The sequence below is a fragment of the Lynx canadensis genome, chromosome D4 (assembly GCF_007474595.2).
Source record: "Lynx canadensis isolate LIC74 chromosome D4, mLynCan4.pri.v2, whole genome shotgun sequence".
In the NCBI taxonomy this organism is placed as follows: Eukaryota; Metazoa; Chordata; class Mammalia; order Carnivora; family Felidae; genus Lynx; species Lynx canadensis.
In genome coordinates, this window is record NC_044315.2 from 69905915 (window position 1) to 69924560 (window position 18646).

At 46.0% G+C, this 18646-nt stretch overlaps 1 protein-coding gene across 8 annotated transcripts in view; it reads right to left on the minus strand.

Moving 5' to 3' along the window:
* The window catches only part of EPB41L4B (erythrocyte membrane protein band 4.1 like 4B), a 128736-nt gene that overhangs the window by 87199 nt on the left and 22891 nt on the right, over positions 1 to 18646 (minus strand). For all 8 annotated transcript variants that reach the window (XM_030293631.1, XM_030293629.1, XM_030293634.1 and 5 more), the window contains exon 2: positions 2922 to 3026. In XM_030293631.1, coding sequence (XP_030149491.1) covers positions 2922 to 3026 — 105 coding nt within the window. The remainder of the gene's footprint in view (positions 1 to 2921; positions 3027 to 18646) is intronic.

Below are 18646 nucleotides of genomic sequence, written 5' to 3' on the forward strand. Positions count from 1 at the left end.
ACTGAAAGCCCCCAAATAAGTCAGGGGCAGAGCCAGGAACAAGGTCCAGGTCAGACTCATAATCCAGGGCTGTAGACATTTTGAAGCCAAAAATACCATATGTGTTATGGCACACAGAAGGCAGAATGGAGAAGCGTTTCTGGGAAGAGAAGGGCTGATGAGTGTCAGATGATGGGGACAACTGGAGGATACTGGAAACAGACAAACTAAATCTGGCACTCAGGAAGCAACCGGAAATGGAACAGTGATGCAGGTATAGGGAGGGGGTAAATGCTAGAGAAACAGAATGTTTTCGTCAAACCAAACAGCGAAAAAAGGATGGACAGAGAGAAAGAAAAACTCTGAGGTTCAGGGGAAGAAAATTCAAGGCGTTTTAGCTAAATGACCTCAGTCTTCTCAGCAGGAGGTGAGGCCAAATGCAGGCCCCAAGTCTCTGTGGGGAGACTGGACTAGAGGGCTGTGGTCAAGATTCACAAGGGGAACCGAGTCCACGGCTCCAAGAGAAGCTCAGGGGCTCGGACTTTGCTGCATCTGTGATCTGTGACCCGAGCCCGTGACAATGCCCGCCAGCCTGGGAGACGCAGCAGAGGAAACAGATGGACCTGCGTGTTGAGGGGAGACCAGGGGACAGTCATGGGGGAGAGAGCATCAAGGGGCAAGTGAGGACACAGGCGAGATGGCTGAGGCTTCACCAGGCCCCGAGAGGGGAGAACGAGGCAGGAGGGGATCCTTAAGGGACAAGGCCAGACGCAGAGGGACCAGAAAGATGGAATTAAGGGAAGTGATCATGGAATGGGAGCAACAGAATTCCAGCTCTTGGAGTGATCAGGTGGTGACAGGACCCAAGTCAATGTGCGTGAGGTCTACCCAAGTGAATTTGCAATGCAAGGAAACAGCGTCCGGGACATTTACAAAGGAAGGCAACTTGAATTGCCAGGTTGCCCAAGGAAAGAGAAAAGCTGAGATACCACGGTGAGGTCAGAAGGCAGGGCACTGGGTGGCTCAACCTCAAAGACAGCAGAACTGGACAGAGAGGAGAAAGAGAAAAGCTGGTCCACCCCTTGTCCAGGGTCCTGGCGGGTGGAGCCTCTGGCTGGGAAACAGAGAAGGAATTGGGTCTACTAACTCCAGGCGGCAGCTGGAGTGTTCATGGCAACAGTCAAGGAGGTGAGGGGATGGGCTGTCGGTAATCAGGCAGCACTGAAGGGCGGAGGGGCATCTGCCCAGGAAGACACCGCAGCCGGGATATAACTGCATCATCTTGGACTCGGCAGCCTCATACACACATTCTCAGGTGCACCCAATCCCTAGGCACTGATTCTGAGCATCTTAGCCTCAATTGTCACATATGGCCCCCAAGGAGTATCTTAACAGGTGTCTTTAGGTAGAAAAGGTTAGCCATGTACACTCAAACATCTCCTGTCAGGGAACTCACCCTTTCATATGCTGTCTAAAACAGCACCGTCTCTTATTCGGTCTATCCGCTTACTCTATTTTCTTTTTCTTAACATTCATTACCATCTGTCATCTATGTGTTCATACTTTATCTACAGTGCTTAAAACAGGGCCCAGAGGGCGCCTGGGTGGCGCAGTCGGTTGAGCGTCCGACTTCAGCCAGGTCACGATCTCGCGGTCCGTGAGTTCGAGCCCCGCGTCAGGCTCTGGGCTGATGGCTCAGAGCCTGGAGCCTGTTTCCGATTCTGTGTCTCCCTCTCTCTCTGCCCCTCCCCCGTTCATGCTCTGTCTCTCTCTGTCCCAAAAATAAATAAAAAACGTTGAAAAAAAAATTAAAAAAAAAAACAAAAACAGGGCCCAGTGCATAACTGATGCCTGATGAATACATATGTTTTTTACTCAATTATAATTAATATCCAGTGTTATAATAGTTTTGGGAACACAATGATTCAACAATTCTGTACTTTTTTTAAATGTTTCTTTGAGAGTGAGACAGCAAGAGCTGAGAAGGGAAAGAGAGAGGGAGAGAGGGAGAGAGAGAATCCCAAGCAGACTCCACACTGTCAGCGCAGAGCCCGATGCAGGGTTCGAACTCACAAACTGTGAGATCATGGCCTGAGCCGAGATCAAGAGTTGGACACTTAATCAACTGAGCCACCCAGGTGCCCCAACAACTCTATACATTTCTCAGTGCTCATCGAGATACCTGTGCTCTCAATCCCCTTCATTTCACCCACCCCCCCACCTCAATAAATATTTTTAGATTACCGAATAATTTATCTTTGAAACCCAAAGCCAGATTTTGTTGGGGAAGGAGACTGAAGTCATTCCTGCTTTTGAAAAGAGTGGTTCTGAGCTACATCAGATTCACTCCCTCTAGCACCCCCACTGTGGACAGGTCTGTCTCAGGCAAAGCAAGGGAAGTCTTTGCTGACCTAATACAACCTCCTGGAGCCTGCAAGATGGTTGTCTAGCAGTGCCAAGATCTGCTCCGACCGGCCCCCTGCACCCACTAAGCCTGGCTGGGATTCAGTGTGTTCACAGCACCCGCTCCCTCCACCCAGCAAGAGTCCACAAGAAGATGCTGCTGCAGTCTCTCTGCCAGTTAAAAATGAAAGCATCATTAAAAGAATTTCTAGAATGGTATTTCTTCTGCTTTCTACCTACTTGAGAAATGTGCCCATATTGCATCCCTATGCTTGGAAATGTTTCCAGAATGCATTCCCCTGCACAACAGGGACGGTTCTTTCTCTTCTTCTCCCAGTTATTGGCCCCCTTAAGGGGGGGCTGGAGGGGGGGGCATATGGATGAATTTCACATGGGTGCCATCACCACCACCCCAACAATCGTGACTGCAACAACACTGCAGCCTAACTCCTATTTTTCTCTACCAACCTCTAGCAACTGTGAATCTGCAATTAGCATGAAAACCAGCGTGTCCCAAAACGAATCAAAGAAATACATACCGCAACCTGGGAAGAGTCGAGGAACTGGAGGCCAAAGTAATCTGTTTCCACGAGGTCCAAGTGGTACACGATCTGATCAAACAAATCCTGGCCTTTGGCATGTTTCTGGAAGGCAATTGGGTAGATGAAGATTTAGGATGTGACAGCTGGATAAGAACAAAACGTTTTAGAGAGAAAAAAAACCAAAATCACTTTTCTCTCTATGCTGCATACATGTATATGTCACAGTACATAAATTTTTAAAAATTTAATTATTTTCATTGCAATGGAAACCCATTACTAAATGTCATTACTCATAATGGAAACAAAACAAAATACCAACTAACAACTTTGTAGGATGAATAGGGAACCAAAGCCTTATTATGAAAACTGGTAAGTGAAGGGAAAAAAGTCAAGCATTGATCTGGCCTTTAGCTACAGCCCTCGGTAACCAAAGAGTAGATGATAGGATATACAAACATTAACTCAAAATATCAGATCAAAGACCTAAATGCAAGAGCTAAAACTATAAAACTCTCAAAACAGAGGCACAAATCTTCATGACCTTGGATTAGGCAATGATTTCATAGATATGACACCACAAGCACAAGCAATAAAAATAAATAATATAATAAAATACAATAAACCAGAGGTGCCTAGCTGGCTCAGTCAGTAGACCATGTGAATCGTGATCTCGGGGTTGTGTGTTTGAGCCCCATGTTGGGCATGGAATCTACTTAAATTAAAAAACAAAACAAAGGAAACAAACAAACACAAAAAACCCACAATAAACCAGGCAGGCATCATCAGCAGAACGTAAAACTTTTGGGGCACCCAGGTGGCTCAGTCAGTTGAGCGTCCAACTTCAGCTCAGATTATGATCTCACAGTTTATGAGTTCGAGCCCCACACTGGGCTCGTTTCTGTCAGCACAGAACAGGATTCGGAGCCTCTGTCCTCCCCCCTCCTCCACTTGCACTCTCTCTCTCAAAAATAAACATTTTTTTTTTAATGTAAAACTTTTGTGCTTCAAAGGACCAAGACATCAATAAAGCACAAAGACAACCCAAAGTGGGAGAAAATTTTTACAAATCACATACCTGGTAAGAGACTTCTATCTAGAATATATAAAAAACTATTACATCTCAATAATAAAAAATATATTCAATTAAAAATGAACACGGGATATATACACAGTTCTCCAAAGACATACAAAAATACCCAACAAGCACATGAAAAGATGCTCAATATCATTAGCCATTAGGGAAATGTAAATCAAAAGCACAATCCAGCACCATTTCATACCCACTAGGATGGCTGTAATAAAAAAGACAGATAATAACAAATCTTGGAGAAAGTGGAACCCTCATATTCTGCTGACGGGAATGCAAAACTGTATAGCCATTTTGGGAAACAGTCTGGCATGTTCTCAAATAGTTAAACACAGAGCCACCATCTGACCCCGCAATTCCACCCCTAAGTATATATATCCCAGAGAAATGAAAACATCGCATTCATATGGAAATCTGTACCAAAATGTTCATAGCAGCATTAACCATAATAGCCCCAAAGTGGAAGCAACCCAAGTGTCTATCAACTAACGCACAGATGAACATAATGCGGAAGAATCGTATCCACACAATGGAGTATTATTTGACCATGAAAAGGAGTAAAGCCCGGATACATACTACAACATGGGTGGACTTTGAAAACATTATAGTAAGTGAAAGAAGCCAGTTACAAAGGACCACATATTACACGAAATGTCCAGAACAGGGAAAGCTGGAGACTGGAATCAGATTGTGGTTTGCTTAGGGCTGCAGTATTTGTGGTGTGACAGCCAAGGTGAGCACGGTTTTTTGGGGGTAAATGAAATGTTCTAAAATGGATCACGGTGACAGACGCACAACTCTATGAATATACTAAGAGCCACTGAATTGTACCCTTGGGGTAAGTGAATTATATGGCACGTGCATCTTAATAAAGGTATTAAAAATAGCAAATGGGCAGAATTTCTCTTTTTAGTAGTATACCAACAACAAAATGAAGAAGGGGTAACAGACTTGCAATATCACAATTTTTCAACTTCTAGAATGGTAGGCACTAGCATTGGGCACCGGGGGCTACCAACATCACAGGAGGAGACGACCAGCCACTGTGTACCCCCCGATGAAGAACACCCCACCACCTAAGACATAATTTTGCTCCCCTGGCTTCTCTTTCTGCAGGGAAAAACTATCAAGACTGGGACTAATACAACCACTAGATCCAACTGCCAACTTGGAGGAAATGCAGAGGAATGTTCTCAACTACATGGGACTGCAATCATCAAGATCCAGCCAGTGGGAAATTCTGGAAACTCCTCAGGACAAACAACACAGTTTCTTCAACAAACAGAATACAGGGAAGTGGAGAGATCGAGGGGCACCTAGAGATGAAAAAAAGATTTAAAAGACCCTTTTACAAAAAGGCAAAACTAAAAGTATGCAGTGTGTACGATACATATTTGGGGGATAAAACATGAAAAGAGGGTGGGTGGGGCACCTGAGTGGCTCAGGTGGTTAAGCGTCCGACTTCACTCAGGTCATGATCTCAGGGTTCGTGGGTTCAAGCCCCGTGTCGGGCTCTGTGCTGACGGCTCGGAGCCTGGAGCCTGCTTCGGATTCTGTGTCTCCCTCGCTCTCTGCCCCTCCCTGGCTCACGCTCTCTCTCTCAAAAATGAATAAACATTAAAAAAGAAATTAAGAAAAAACATGAAAAGAGGGTAAAGAAGTGGTTACGAAAAGCAATAAAGTCAGGGTAATTGCTGGTCTCGGGGTGTAGAGAATTTGTGCCTGGGAGAGGGCACACCACGGACTTCCAGCGGGCTGGCAAGGTCCCAGCTCTTGACTTGGAGGGTGGTCCAGGGGTGTCTGCCTTCCCATAATTCATTAGACTACACCTCTGTTTCACTGATTTGTCTGAGTCTGTGCTATAGGAAACAGCGGTAACAGAAAGTAAAAACAAAAACTCAAAACTACAGCACTGGCTTCCAACCGTCGGACTCTTCGCTTCCTGGAAATACTCCTTGAAGGCAACGACCCAAGAGCAGCAGAAGGCTCCATGTGCAGAGATGTTCTCTATAGCATTATTTAACTGGAGAAATAAAGCTGGGGGTGGAGAGGCAAAAAGAAGAAATAACCCAAACTCCAGCCACAGGGCTGGACACATCCATGGAGCTGAACCTAACAACACTCCAGAATACTGCTGGGCTTTCAGGACAGACAATTGTAAAGATGAGACAGAAATAAGGAAAATTCTTATATCGACATTAACTAAACAGACCACAAAGGAATAAGAAGCTGTGATTCTACGTTAAAAATATGTATGTGCTGTATGCACTGCTTGATAAAAAAAGGCTTGCAGAAACTTATAGAATAGCTGTGCTAGGCTGGATGGACAAACGGATGATTTTCTTCCCAAGTATTCTTTAACACTGATCTTTCGGCAGTCGTTAGACAACAAATACAATTTTTTTTTCTGCAAAAAAAAAAAAAAAATCACCATTCTGGCACTTTTCCTCTGGACGTATTCTTTCCTATTACTATCCAGCACTACTGGACTATGCAACGCCTATTATTACGGAGCCAATCCCTCATTAGTGGGTTTCCTAGTGGGACAGAACTAGTTAGTGTAGAGCTTTAGCAGCAGGATGTGGCAGACAGAATTGGGCTGGCAGGAAGCGAGAGCTCTATGCGCTAGTCCTAGATGCACTAGCTGTGACCTTAAGCAATTCATAATTTCCCAAAATCCATAGGACCATCCTGGACCGCTCCTGCAGCTACAAATCAGCCATGGTGCCCTGAATGGACAGGGTCACCCAAACTCAGCTGACCCCAAATCCCACCTGCTTCCCACCCGGCTCTCTCTATTTTGGTTCAACGGCTTACCATCCAGGTATGTCATTTTAATACTCACAGAGTATGAACTGAAAAAACACAGTTCCACACACGTAAAATAAGGGCAGTTAGTCCAAGTTTCTCTCTAAGTCATTCCAAGTCTTACTTTCCTGATGTCTTTCTAAAACAGCTCTTAATTTAGAAGGAGCTCAAGGCGAGGGGCATCTGGGTGGCTCAGTTGGTTAAGCGTCCGACTCTTGATTTCTACTCAGGTCATGATCTCACAGTTCGTGAGTTCGCACCCCGAGTGGGCCTGCATGCTGAGAGTGTGGAGGCTTCTTGGGATTCTCTCTCTCCCTCTCTCTCTGCCTCTCCCGGGCTCACGCTTCCCCCCCCCCCCAAAAATAAATAAATAAACTTAAAAGAACAACAACAGCCAGAAGGAGTTCAAGGTGGAGGTTGGAAAAAAGAACCTTTCTAGGGCCAGCCAGTCCCTTCTGCCGTGTCAGACTGGCTCCTGTATCGGCCAACCCTCCCTCACCTGGACTTGGAGGTAGGTGGCAGACACAGCAGCGTCTGGCGGATAGGAAATACCATGTTTACTCACCTGTAAACACCTTCCCCCACTCACCTCCCCAACCCCTTATGCTCTTTAGTCCCCAGTGGCCCTTTCCAGCTCTAAGAAGAATCTGGTGAAATTATGAGGGCTGGAATAGAGGGGTCCTCCAACCAGAGGTCCCAGTGAGTGAAAGGTCAGACAAAGACAGAGAGTCTAGGCCACAGCACCCGAACCCACCACCTCTTGCTCCTCCCAGCCCGGGGACACAAAGCGTCCACTCACAGCTGAGAAGACTCCAGGTAACTCACCTGTCCTGCCAGCCAGGACAATACACCTTGGGCAGCCCCCAGAAGCCCATGAACTGTCATCTCAGGCTTAGCCCAAACAGCCTTTCTTTCCTCAGCCTCTTCAGCCCTAGCTCACCGCCCCCCCCCCCAACCCAGGGCAGTAAGTGCCCCCTCCTCTGTTTCCGCAAGCAAGCACGTGCCTTTATCACACACACACACACACTTATCACCCTGCACGGAGGCTGCCTTTATTCCTGTCTACTCCTACATCAGGCTGTGGGCAGGGACCAGCTGTGTTCATCTGAGTACCACCTCTCCTTCTCGCCATCCCCCAAGCACATCCCTGGCCGGCACAGAGCAGGTGCTCCGTAAACATCTGTTTGCTGCATAGCTGGCTGGCTGGCTGGCTCGGCCGGCTGGAGGATGCATGGGGTTCCGGAGCCAAGAAACACATCTTCTGGATGGACCGTGCTAAAACATGAACAACAGACAGATACTTCACGAGCAGCAGGCCTAAATAGAACACACTCATTAAAATCTTTTCAAATTAAGTATTCCATGAACAAGGGCCTAGGGAGCCGTGCTGCACTTCCAAGGCCATTTACCCAAACACGATTTTGTGGCTATTATGTGAAGTGCTGTCTAGTGGTTACAACAGGAGATCCATTAATGTGACGAGACAGGAAGCTGCTCCTGGTTGCCTCCGAACTAGGTCTCACCCTCTGTGATGAATCCATTCATTCATTCAACAAATATTTACCAACTGCTCATCAAGTGCCAGCCACTATTCTAGGTGCTGGGGTACACCAGGGTCACAAAGTCTGGAAGCAAATAGCTACAGAAAGCCCTCACCGAGTAAGCCATTCTTGGGGAGCAAAGTCATCCAAATCAGCTTGGTGCCTCCTCTCTCCCGGCCTTCTTAAGCAGAACACACGGAGCGTAAAACCTTACTTAGTCCAGATCACTATTCTGGAATTTGGCGATGCTCCTACTTCAAGACACGTATGGCAGGCTGTCCCCAAACACAGGTAGAAGCTCGACCCCTGAGTTCTTGCCTCCAGGTCATGTAGCCCTCTCTCCACCCATCTCAACACATCACTTCTCACCAGGACCAGCAACCAGTGGTTTTGAGTCAGTGTGTCTCTCTCTGGAGCAGCAACTTCTGATCAGACAGGAGCTAAAAATAACCAAGCTCATTAACATCATGTGTAAAGTAAGAGTACACAGTTCTCAGCTAAACACTGGGTCAGGCAGGCAGCCAGGAGGGAAAGGTATGAACATCATGAGATCTTTGCTGGCCAGTCAGAGGTTCTTATTTTGTTTATTTACTGGTTGCCAGCCGTACTCCTGATAAGGAAGACTCCTGGACAGCTGATGTCTTAACTGTTTCCCCAAATAAATTAACCATCCTGACCCTCTTAGATAAGACGCAACCGACAATATCTTACTGCAACCTGACCCAAGTGCAATGTAACAGGTCGACTGTGGCCCTGAAAGAACAAAGATAGAAGCCAATCCATCCGGGGGTGCCTGGGAGGCTCTGTCAGTTAACTGTCTGACTTCAGCTCAGATCATGATCTCATGGCTCACGAGTTCGAGCCCCACATCGGGCTCTGTGCACACAGCTCAGAGCCTGCAGCCTGCTTCGGATTCTGTGTCTCCCTCTCTCTCTGCCCCTTTCACGCTGTCTCTCTCTCTCTCTCTCTCTCTCTCTCTCAAAAATAAACATAAAAGGGGCGCCTGGGTGGCGCAGTCGGTTAAGCGTCCGACTTCAGCCAGGTCACGATCTCGCGGTCCGTGAGTTCGAGCCCCGCGTCGGGCTCTGGGCTGATGGCTCGGAGCCTGGAGCCTGTTTCCGATTCTGTGTCTCCCTCTCTCTCTGCCCCTCGCCCGTTCATGCTCTGTCTCTCTCTGTCCCAAAAATAAATAAATGTTGAAAAAAAAAAATTAAAAAAAAAAAAATAAACATAAAAAAAATAAAAAATAAAAATAAAAAAAGGCAACCCATCTAAATCTCATTAGTCTCAACAGCATAAGAAGATGCCAGGTGTCCCAGGTAGGTTAAAAGGAGGAAATGAGCTGCTATACACGTTGGCTGTGAACTAAAATGGAAAAGCAGGACACCTGGGCAGTGTAAGGATTTTAGGAGCCTTCTCTTTGCTGGCACGCGAGGCTCCCCTCTGTCCACCTGCTCCACCTCTGTTAGACAGCAGGCCCCTCTGCATCCATCTTCAGAAGGGCTCTGTCTTTCCTCTCTATCACGGCTCAGGCTACACCGCCTGGTATCTGGACCACAGCAAGCACCCCTGTGAAAGCCCATCTTTCTCGTGTTTGCCAGAATGCATTGCACACAACACAGCCCTCATCTCAGTCGCTATTCTGTACAAAAACATGCGCCAGAGGATGAAATGCAGGCTCCTCGGCCTGGTGTCAGAGACTCTGCACAATCAATACTGCCCAACACCACCCGTCTTATCTCCCTGGGCCCCACATGCCTCCTGGGCTCCAATCAAACATATTCTCCTAACACAACGCCCACCTGACGTATGCAGCAGGCTCCACCCCTATGGCTTTTCCCGGGTGCCCTCCTCCTACATCCCTGCTCCTATCCCCACTGGCAGCAAGCCCATCCCCACAGCTACGCTGAAGTCACAATGGTCATTACTAAACTTCTTGTTGGCGACACCCCATCCAGTTCATCTTTGCTTCTCCATCACCAGACATTCTGAAGCTCAAGAAACAAATGCTGATGCAGATGGATTAAGGAGAATCCTTAGTTCCCACAACAGTCTTCAAATGACCGACTTTTCGGAAGCCTGATCTTCCTGGTCCATTTCCGCTGGCAATTCTCTCCAGCCGGCTGGGATGTGGGTCTGCAGAGCCCTGGTACTACCATCTCTCCTTCCAGACACCCTGTCTGCTCTAATGCGCTGGTGTTTTGGAAACCATACCACACTGTGCTATGCCTTACGTAAACAAAATACTGTCAAGTTCTGCATTTTTATACATGGGCTAAAAAGTAAACCAAAATGATTGTGGTGATAGTTTCTTTCTTTTTTTTTTTAATTTTTTTTAATGTTTATTTACTTCTGAGACAGAGAGAGACAGAGCATGAGTAGGGGAGGGGCAGAAAGAGAGGGAGACACAGAATCAGAAGCAGGCTCCAGGCTCTGAGCTGTCAGCACAGAGCCCAACGCGGGGCTCGAACTCACAGACCGCGAGATCATGACCCGGGCTGAAGTCGGACGCTTAACCGACTGAGCCACCCAGGCGCCCCAGATAGTTTCTAAACCTGAGTGCAAACTTCTACATTCATTCACGTAAATGTCATCTTATTTAAACTGGCCCATGACATATCCCATCAAGAACATTAGAAGTCCTGGGCTATTATCCCATGCATCAGTTCCTGATCTCAGTTTTACAACATGTGGGAAGTGCAATGCAGGCAGAGGGTGAGGGGTGCACGTGGCCAGTGGGGGTGGTGTCTTTCTTGAGTTGTATGTTACGAAAGGTTCCCCTCTGATGGTGGCCTCAACCCAGTTATGAACATATAGTGTCACCATGCCCTCAGACTCTGAGAGCCAAACATGCTGGATTAGAACCCAGCTCTATCTCTTTTCTAGCAATATGACCATGACCTTAGCAACCGCACTGAGTCACAGTTTCATCTGAAAAATGGGGTACTCTTACCTGCACTGTCAACCTTGCTAAGTCACTGTATTAATAAAAAAGCAAGAGAGGCACCTGGCTGGCTCAATTTGTAGATCGTGCATCTCTTGATCTTCAACATGGGTTGAAGCCCCATGTTGGGTGTGGAGCTTAAACAAACAAACAAAATAAAGTGAAATAAAAAAATAAGAGAGCAAGAAAACAAACGGTATCCTCTACACACAAAGGAATTATTATTTTCACCCAAACCTCCTTTCTCTCACTCGTCCACAGGAATGACACAATGTGTTTTTTGCCAAATAACAAAAATCAAAGTTCAGGGAGTCCGTGATCTATAGCAGTTTAGTAATCCCCTTTAAAGAATAGCTGAGACAAGGGACACCTGGGTGGCTCAGTCGGTTAAGTGTCTGACTTCGGCTTAGGTCATGATCTCACGGCTCGTAAGTTCGAGCCCCGCGTCATGCTCTGTGCTGACCGCTCAGAGCCTGGAGCCCGCTTCATGTTCTAGGTCTCCCTCTCTCTCTGCCCCTCCCCTGCTGATGCTGTCTCTCTCTGTCTCTCAAAAATAAATAAACATTAAAAAAAATTTTTTTTTTTTTTTTTTTTTAAAGAAAAGCTGAGACAAGAGGCTCCTGGGTAGCTCAGTCCACTGAGCATCCATCCCTTGATTTTGGCTCAGGTCATGATTCCAGGGCTCTGGGATCAAGCCCTGCATCGGGCTTGCAGTGGCAGTACAAGAATCTGCTTGGGATTCTTCTGTCTGTCTGTCTGTCTCTCCCCCACTCCCCCACCGCTTGTGCTTTCTCTCATAATAAATAAGTAAACTTAAAAAAAAAAAAAAAAGGAAAGAAAGAAAAGCTGAGACTAGTCTGGTTTGGAGGATTTCTGTAAACCCATATCGGTCCCTAGAAATCAATTCCTTCCTTTCCAAGTTCTTAAATACCCCAAGTTTGAGTAGCTCTCAGAACTCCACCTGGTCTCCACAGTGCTTCCTGGCCAGCAGTTCCCAGAAGGCACCTGCCTCAAGGTCTGTTTCAACTGTTTCCAGGAAGTACTAATTTCATGGTTAGTTACCAGCTCTGGTCCCCCTTCCTCACAACTTGATAACTCACTAATTTTCTATATTCTTAGTGAGAAACTAGCTCTCTATTTTACACACTTACACACACACAGCCCAGGAGTCTCTATCCCCGTTGCCAACACCGCTAAGCCATTAAGAACAAATAGAAATTGGTTTACTCCAGGATATCTGAAATTACTATGAGAATTTACCAAATAAATATCTGAAATTTTCTCTGGTGAGTGAGAAATACCATCTCAGCCATCAGCAGGATTTGGGGACTCATAACAGTATCCATAACCTGGAGGATTTAAGACCAGGCTGTCCAGCTTATAAATTCTACCTCCCAGTTGAAGAGCATTTCAATGTTTACCAAGGTTCCATGACCCCATTTTGCACAGAAAGAAACTGAGCCTCAGAGAAATTATGTGACCAAGTTCACACTGCTCCCAAGTGGATGAACTAGAATCAGGATCCAGCCTTCCTGATTCTTAGGATAGAGTTCTTTCTACCTTACTCTGTTACTTCTCTACCCATTTGTCCCTGTGGGTCCAAACACATGGAACATGTCTGGCAAATAAGAAATATTTCTTAAACCCAATTCACCACACAGACACGGAGAGCCTACTTCATGCATGGCCTGGGCTAGACTGGGGTTCAAAGCCAATGCAAACAGACCTCATGGTAGGGAGGTGATTCCTAATTTGTTTGGAGGGCAGGCAAGTTGTGGCAGGATGCAAAGTACATTATTTGCTCACAAACTAACACAGAAGCCAAGACGTTCTATGGAGGGGGACATCAACAGTCTGGGCAGCTCCTGGAAATTCAATTCTGGTAAAACAGAGCACAATAATATTAATTTCCCAACTCGCCTGGCTAACAATCTCTTGGAAATCAGAGGAAGCAACAAAACCAACCGCCCTTAATTTTGATCAACAAGGAAGGAAGAACAGTCTTAGAAGAAAGTGCCCTCTTGGTTTGTGAGGCACTGAACCAAGGCACTACTGATCAGCTGCATCGAGAACCAGGGTTCTCCTTCCACCTTGCGCAAGGGGCTCTCGGTGTGCAGCCTGAGGACTGGGCAGGCAGATTACCGGTCTTACCATCTCACCACAGAACACAGCCACAGCCACACTGACTGCATGTAATGGACAGACCAATTTAAAACAGACTGTGGGGGCACCTGGGTTGAGCCTCTGACTCGTGATTTCGGCTCAGGTCGTGATCCCAGCGCTGTGGGATCGAGCCCCATGTCAGGCTCAGTGCTCAGCATGGAGCCTGCTTTGGATTCTCTCTCTCCCTCTCTCTCTCTCTCTCTCTCTGTCTCTGTCTCTCTCTGCCCCCCACACACTCTCACACTCTTTAAAATTAAAAACAAAAATGCACAAACTGTGTGTTGCATTATTGATTTAACTATTGATCAGCCTCTGCTTCTGGTTGAGAACCATCTTCGGGCCAAGCAGCAGAGTTTCAAAGCATTCATTTGTTCCTTTAATACCACCTCTCTCACAGGGCTGCCATGAAAATGACCCCACGGGCCATGATCCAATGAACCTTCTTTCAATCAGTGTAGAAGAACTAACATCTAGTGACATCAATTTGTCTCCCTATGGCTACTTCCAAGCATTGCCTAACACATGGGATTCAACAGTTAGTTTAAGGGATGGTTTCCCATTTATTCCTTAAGATGCTGAATGAAGTCGAAACACCTAAAGCTACTTGATCCTGACTGCTGAAAACTGGTTTCGACCAACACTTCAAATGCTGTTTCCAACTCTCAGTAAGAAACATCAGAGACAGCACATATTGAATACTCATTGATTTTCAGTGATATTGCTACCCAGCAAATTGTAGTATGCTATTCCTGCTGGCAGGGACACTAACAGAGCATCAGACAACCTCCCTCACACAAAGATCCACTGGAAAAATTGCTCTTAAAAGTTTTATGGGCGCCTGGGTGGCTCAGTCAGTTAAGCGTCCAACTTCGGCTCAGGTCATGATCTTACCGTTCGTGGGTTCGAGCCCCATATTGGGCTCTGTGCTGACAGCTCAGAGCCTGAAGCCTGCTTCAGATTCTATGTCTTCCTCTCTCTCTGCCCCTCCCCCACTGGTGCTCTGCCTTGTCTCTCAAAAATTAATAATAAACATTAAAAAAAAAAGTTTTTAGGTTGGGAGGGTCTCTCCATGTCACCTTCATTATTAGGCCAGGTGAGTCATATATCCTATTATGGTGCTCTCCGCCCAACTTGAGTCCACTCCAATCCTGAGTGAATGGGAACAGGGGACAGGAGACTGACTTGGATGACCTGAATGGGCAGGTACCTTCCACTCCAGTGGTCTCTCTCCTCCATCAAAAGACAAGCAAATACACAGGAGACCCAAAAGGTCTCAGGTGCCAAGTACCTATGGTGTTAGTTTTAGTGGGGTTTTTAGTTTGTTTGGGGTTTGTTTTTGTTTTTGTTTGTTTGGTTGGTTGGGTTTTTTTTGTTGTTTTTTTTAAATTTTTTTTAACGTTTATTTATTTTTGAGACAGAGACAGACAGAGCATGAACAGGGGAGGGGCAGAGAGAGAGGGAGACACAGAATCGGAAGCAGGCTCCAGGCTCTGAGCCATCAGCCCAGAGCCCGACGCGGGGCTCGAACTCACGGACTGTGAGATCGTGACCTGAGCCGAAGTCGGACGCTTAACCGACTGAGCCACCCAGGCGCCCCTGGTTGGTTGTTTTTTAACTGTGGTGCTTACAAAAATGGTGGCAAGGTCTTTGTCCTCTTCCTTGAGTCTGGAAGAACCTGGCACTGCTTCAGCCCAACAGAATATGGTGTTAATAACATTTTGTGATTTCCAAGGTGAGGTGACCATTGCCTTGGGATGCTTCTCTACTGGTACAGTAAAAAGTCCAACTACCCTGAGACTGCCAGGCTGAAGAAGCAGCAGGCAGATGTTCTAGTCAACTGTCCCAGCTGAGCCCAGCCAAAGTGCCAGACATGTAAGCACAGTCGTCTTGGACCCTCCACACCAGCCCATCTTCCAACAGAGTACTCCTGGTGACCCTGGTTGATACCATGAGCAGCAGAATAATCTCCCAGGTGAGCCCCCCTCAAATTCTTGACCAAGAGAATCCTGCTCGTCATTGTTAGCCACTAAGCATAAGTGGAAGAGTCTGTTATGCAACAATAGTTAACCGGAGTGAAAATCATACACATATACAGATACAGCAGGTGTTCATGGCATATGTATGTGCATATAAAAGCTTTTTGCAACTTTAAAAAATGTTTCTTAGGAAATCTCCACACTGTGATGCTAACTTAAGGTATCACCTGCTTAGAGATAAGGAAGTAGAATAATAAATATATTCATTCTAAAAAAAAAAAGAATAAACAAATCAAAAAACTATTCTTTGCACTCACTCTGCTTGGCAGATTAAAACTGAGCGATGGAATACCTAAGGCTGCCTTACTCTACACTGACCAACTACATATTAAGAACTCAATAAATTGCACCAAAAAGAAGGGAGAGGACTGTTATGGATTAGAAGAGACTTAAGAGACATTATTTACTAAATGCAGGAATCGCCATTAAGGAATCACCATTCAGTTTGTGGAGTATGATAATGGTATCATGGATACACACATACACACGCACATGTGTGTATTTTACATAAGAGATATACCCACTTAAGTAGAACAGGCTATATGTTCAGTTGTCTGGGAGTTGCTCTAAAATACTCCAGAAAAAGAATAATAAATGGGTGTTGTGTACACGAGTTTTCATCATACTGTTCTACTTCATGTATTCAAAAATTCCCATAAAAACTTGAAGCTCACAAACTGCAAAGGAGTGAGGGGATGGAAGGTGTCAACACAGCCTGGCCTGAGCCCTGCCTTCGAGAATCCAAGTCTACATGCTCAGGGTGAAGACAGTGTGGGATGCAAAAGAGAAAAACTGCTCCAAGACGATAGCAACTAATTTTCTCCCATGACAGTAAAACAAAATATAGTATACAGGTTTCTGTCAGGATCCAACTCCATACCTATCTATGGACCTTAAGTCCCATTTCATCCCTGCCCCCAGTCCTCAGTGCAGCTTTTAAAGGGGGTGCTCTGGGGAGCCTGGGTGGCTCAGTGGGTTAAGCTTCTGACTTTGGCTCAGGTCATGATCTTTTGGTTTGTGAATTCGAGCCCCGTGTCGGGCTCTGTGCTGACAGCTCAGAGCTTCGAGCCTCCTACAGGTTCTGTGTCTCCCTCTCTCTCTGCCCCCCCCCCCGTTCATGCTCTCTCAAAAATAAATAAACATTAAAAATTTTTTTTAAAAAGGGGGGATGCACTACTATAAGCTGGGTCTAGCTTCACAGACACAAATAACATCGTTTCATAGAAAGTAAGTATGTGTGACAACAAAAGCTAAATCATTTATGCTTTGGACACCAAAGTTAACATTCTACCTTATGTAACTTTGTGGAATCAATGATTTTATCCCTTAGAACATTTCTGAGGGATACAGGATTGATTTCTAACCTTGAACTAAAAAAATGCCATCATCTGTGACCAAGCAGAGTAAAAGTATTTGATATAGAACAGACTACTCTCCCTGGTGGGCATCTGTAGATAGCCATAGTGAGCAGGTCTTGGTAAGGAGCCCTACTCAACATCCAAGTTACCAAGCAAGAACGTAGGAATGTTCTAGAAATCAGTGCATTCAAGTCCCTCATTTTACAGGTGGGAAAAATGAGGCAAGAGGCAGGTCATGTTGCCAGGCAGCCAATGCAAAGCCAGGAATAGAATGTGAACCTTCTGACCCTGGGACCGATACAATTGTCTTGGGACAACCTTGACATGACTGCATTATGGATGTCTATCTGAACAGGAAAGGAACAACAGGCAAGCCTAGCATTTCTGAAAGGTTAAGAACCAAATACACAATACCGGAAAACCAGAAATCTCAGTGTTAAAAACTCCTCGACTATAAAAAGTGCTTGGTTTGGGGAAATATTTTTGGCTTTTTTAAATGGTGGTTCAGGAAAAAAAAAAAAAAAAAAAGACCCACAGGAGAAAGGAAAAAGAAAATGAAACAAATTTGTGCCTGACTAAACAGTAACATACAATTAAAATGATGGATGCCTTTGTGCCAGAGGTTGAGTTTGAAACAAGCTGCTGGAAGAAGGGCAGCCCTGAAAATAAATTGCCAAATTACTTTTTGCAGCCAGATTGCAGATTCCCCCGCCATGCAATTCTGAAAGCAAATAACTCCACATAAATAAATATGCAACAAATTCCCAGGGAAACCAGCCAAGAAACATGAAGAGAACTACCTTTGGGTGGACAACTGCCCCCATCCATCCTGTGATTTATGACCGCAACTCAATTTACAAAATAAATCAACACATGAAGCCGCCCTGAACTCCCTAGTCCCCTGGCGATCGTTCCCCTCTTCTCTGTGGAGCCCTTCATGGCTCTGAACGCAAACTTCCAGATGTCACAACACACCCCGTGATGCAGTGGCTGAAGGCACAGGCTCTGGGGTCAGCACGGGGGTCTGTCCCAGCTCAGGCTGAGTATGGTGTCAGGGAATTTCTTACCTGGTAAGGATGTTTAAGAATGAAATGAAATGGGGCTCCTGGGTGGCTCGGCTGGTTAAGCTTCTGACTCCAGCTCAGGTCATGAATTCGAGGTTCGTGAGTTTGAGCCCCACACTGGGCTCTCCCCTGTCAGCATGGAGCCTGCTTCGGATCCTCTGTCTCCCTCTCTCTCTGTCCCTCGCCTACTTGTTCTCTCTCTCTCTCTCAAAAATAAATAGACATCAAGAAAAAAAAAAAAAGAATGAAATGAAACGAAGATTAACAGGGCTTGCCCCACGGTTAGCCGATGATATGTGGAGTGTGTCACGGGCTGAACTGTGTCCTCTCAAATGTCATAAACCCCCAATCCTGCAGAATGTGGTCGTATTGGAAGAGAGAGTCATCAAACAGGTAATTAAGTTCAAATGAGTTCATTAGGGTGGGCCCTGCTCTTATCTGACTGGTATCTGACCAGGATCCTTATAAAGAGAGAGATGAGGGCCCCTGGGGGCTCAGTCAATAGAGCATCCTCCAGCTCTTGGTTTCGGCTCAGGTTATGATCTCACGGTTTGTGTGTTCAGGCCCCGCATTGGGCTCTGTGCTGATAGCACAGAGCCTGCTTGGGATTCTCAGTCTCCCTCTCTCTCTCTGCCCCTTCCCCGCTCATGCTGTGTCTGTCTCTATCAAAATAAATAAATGAATAAAACTTTAAAAGAGAGAGAGAGAGAGAGAGAGAGAG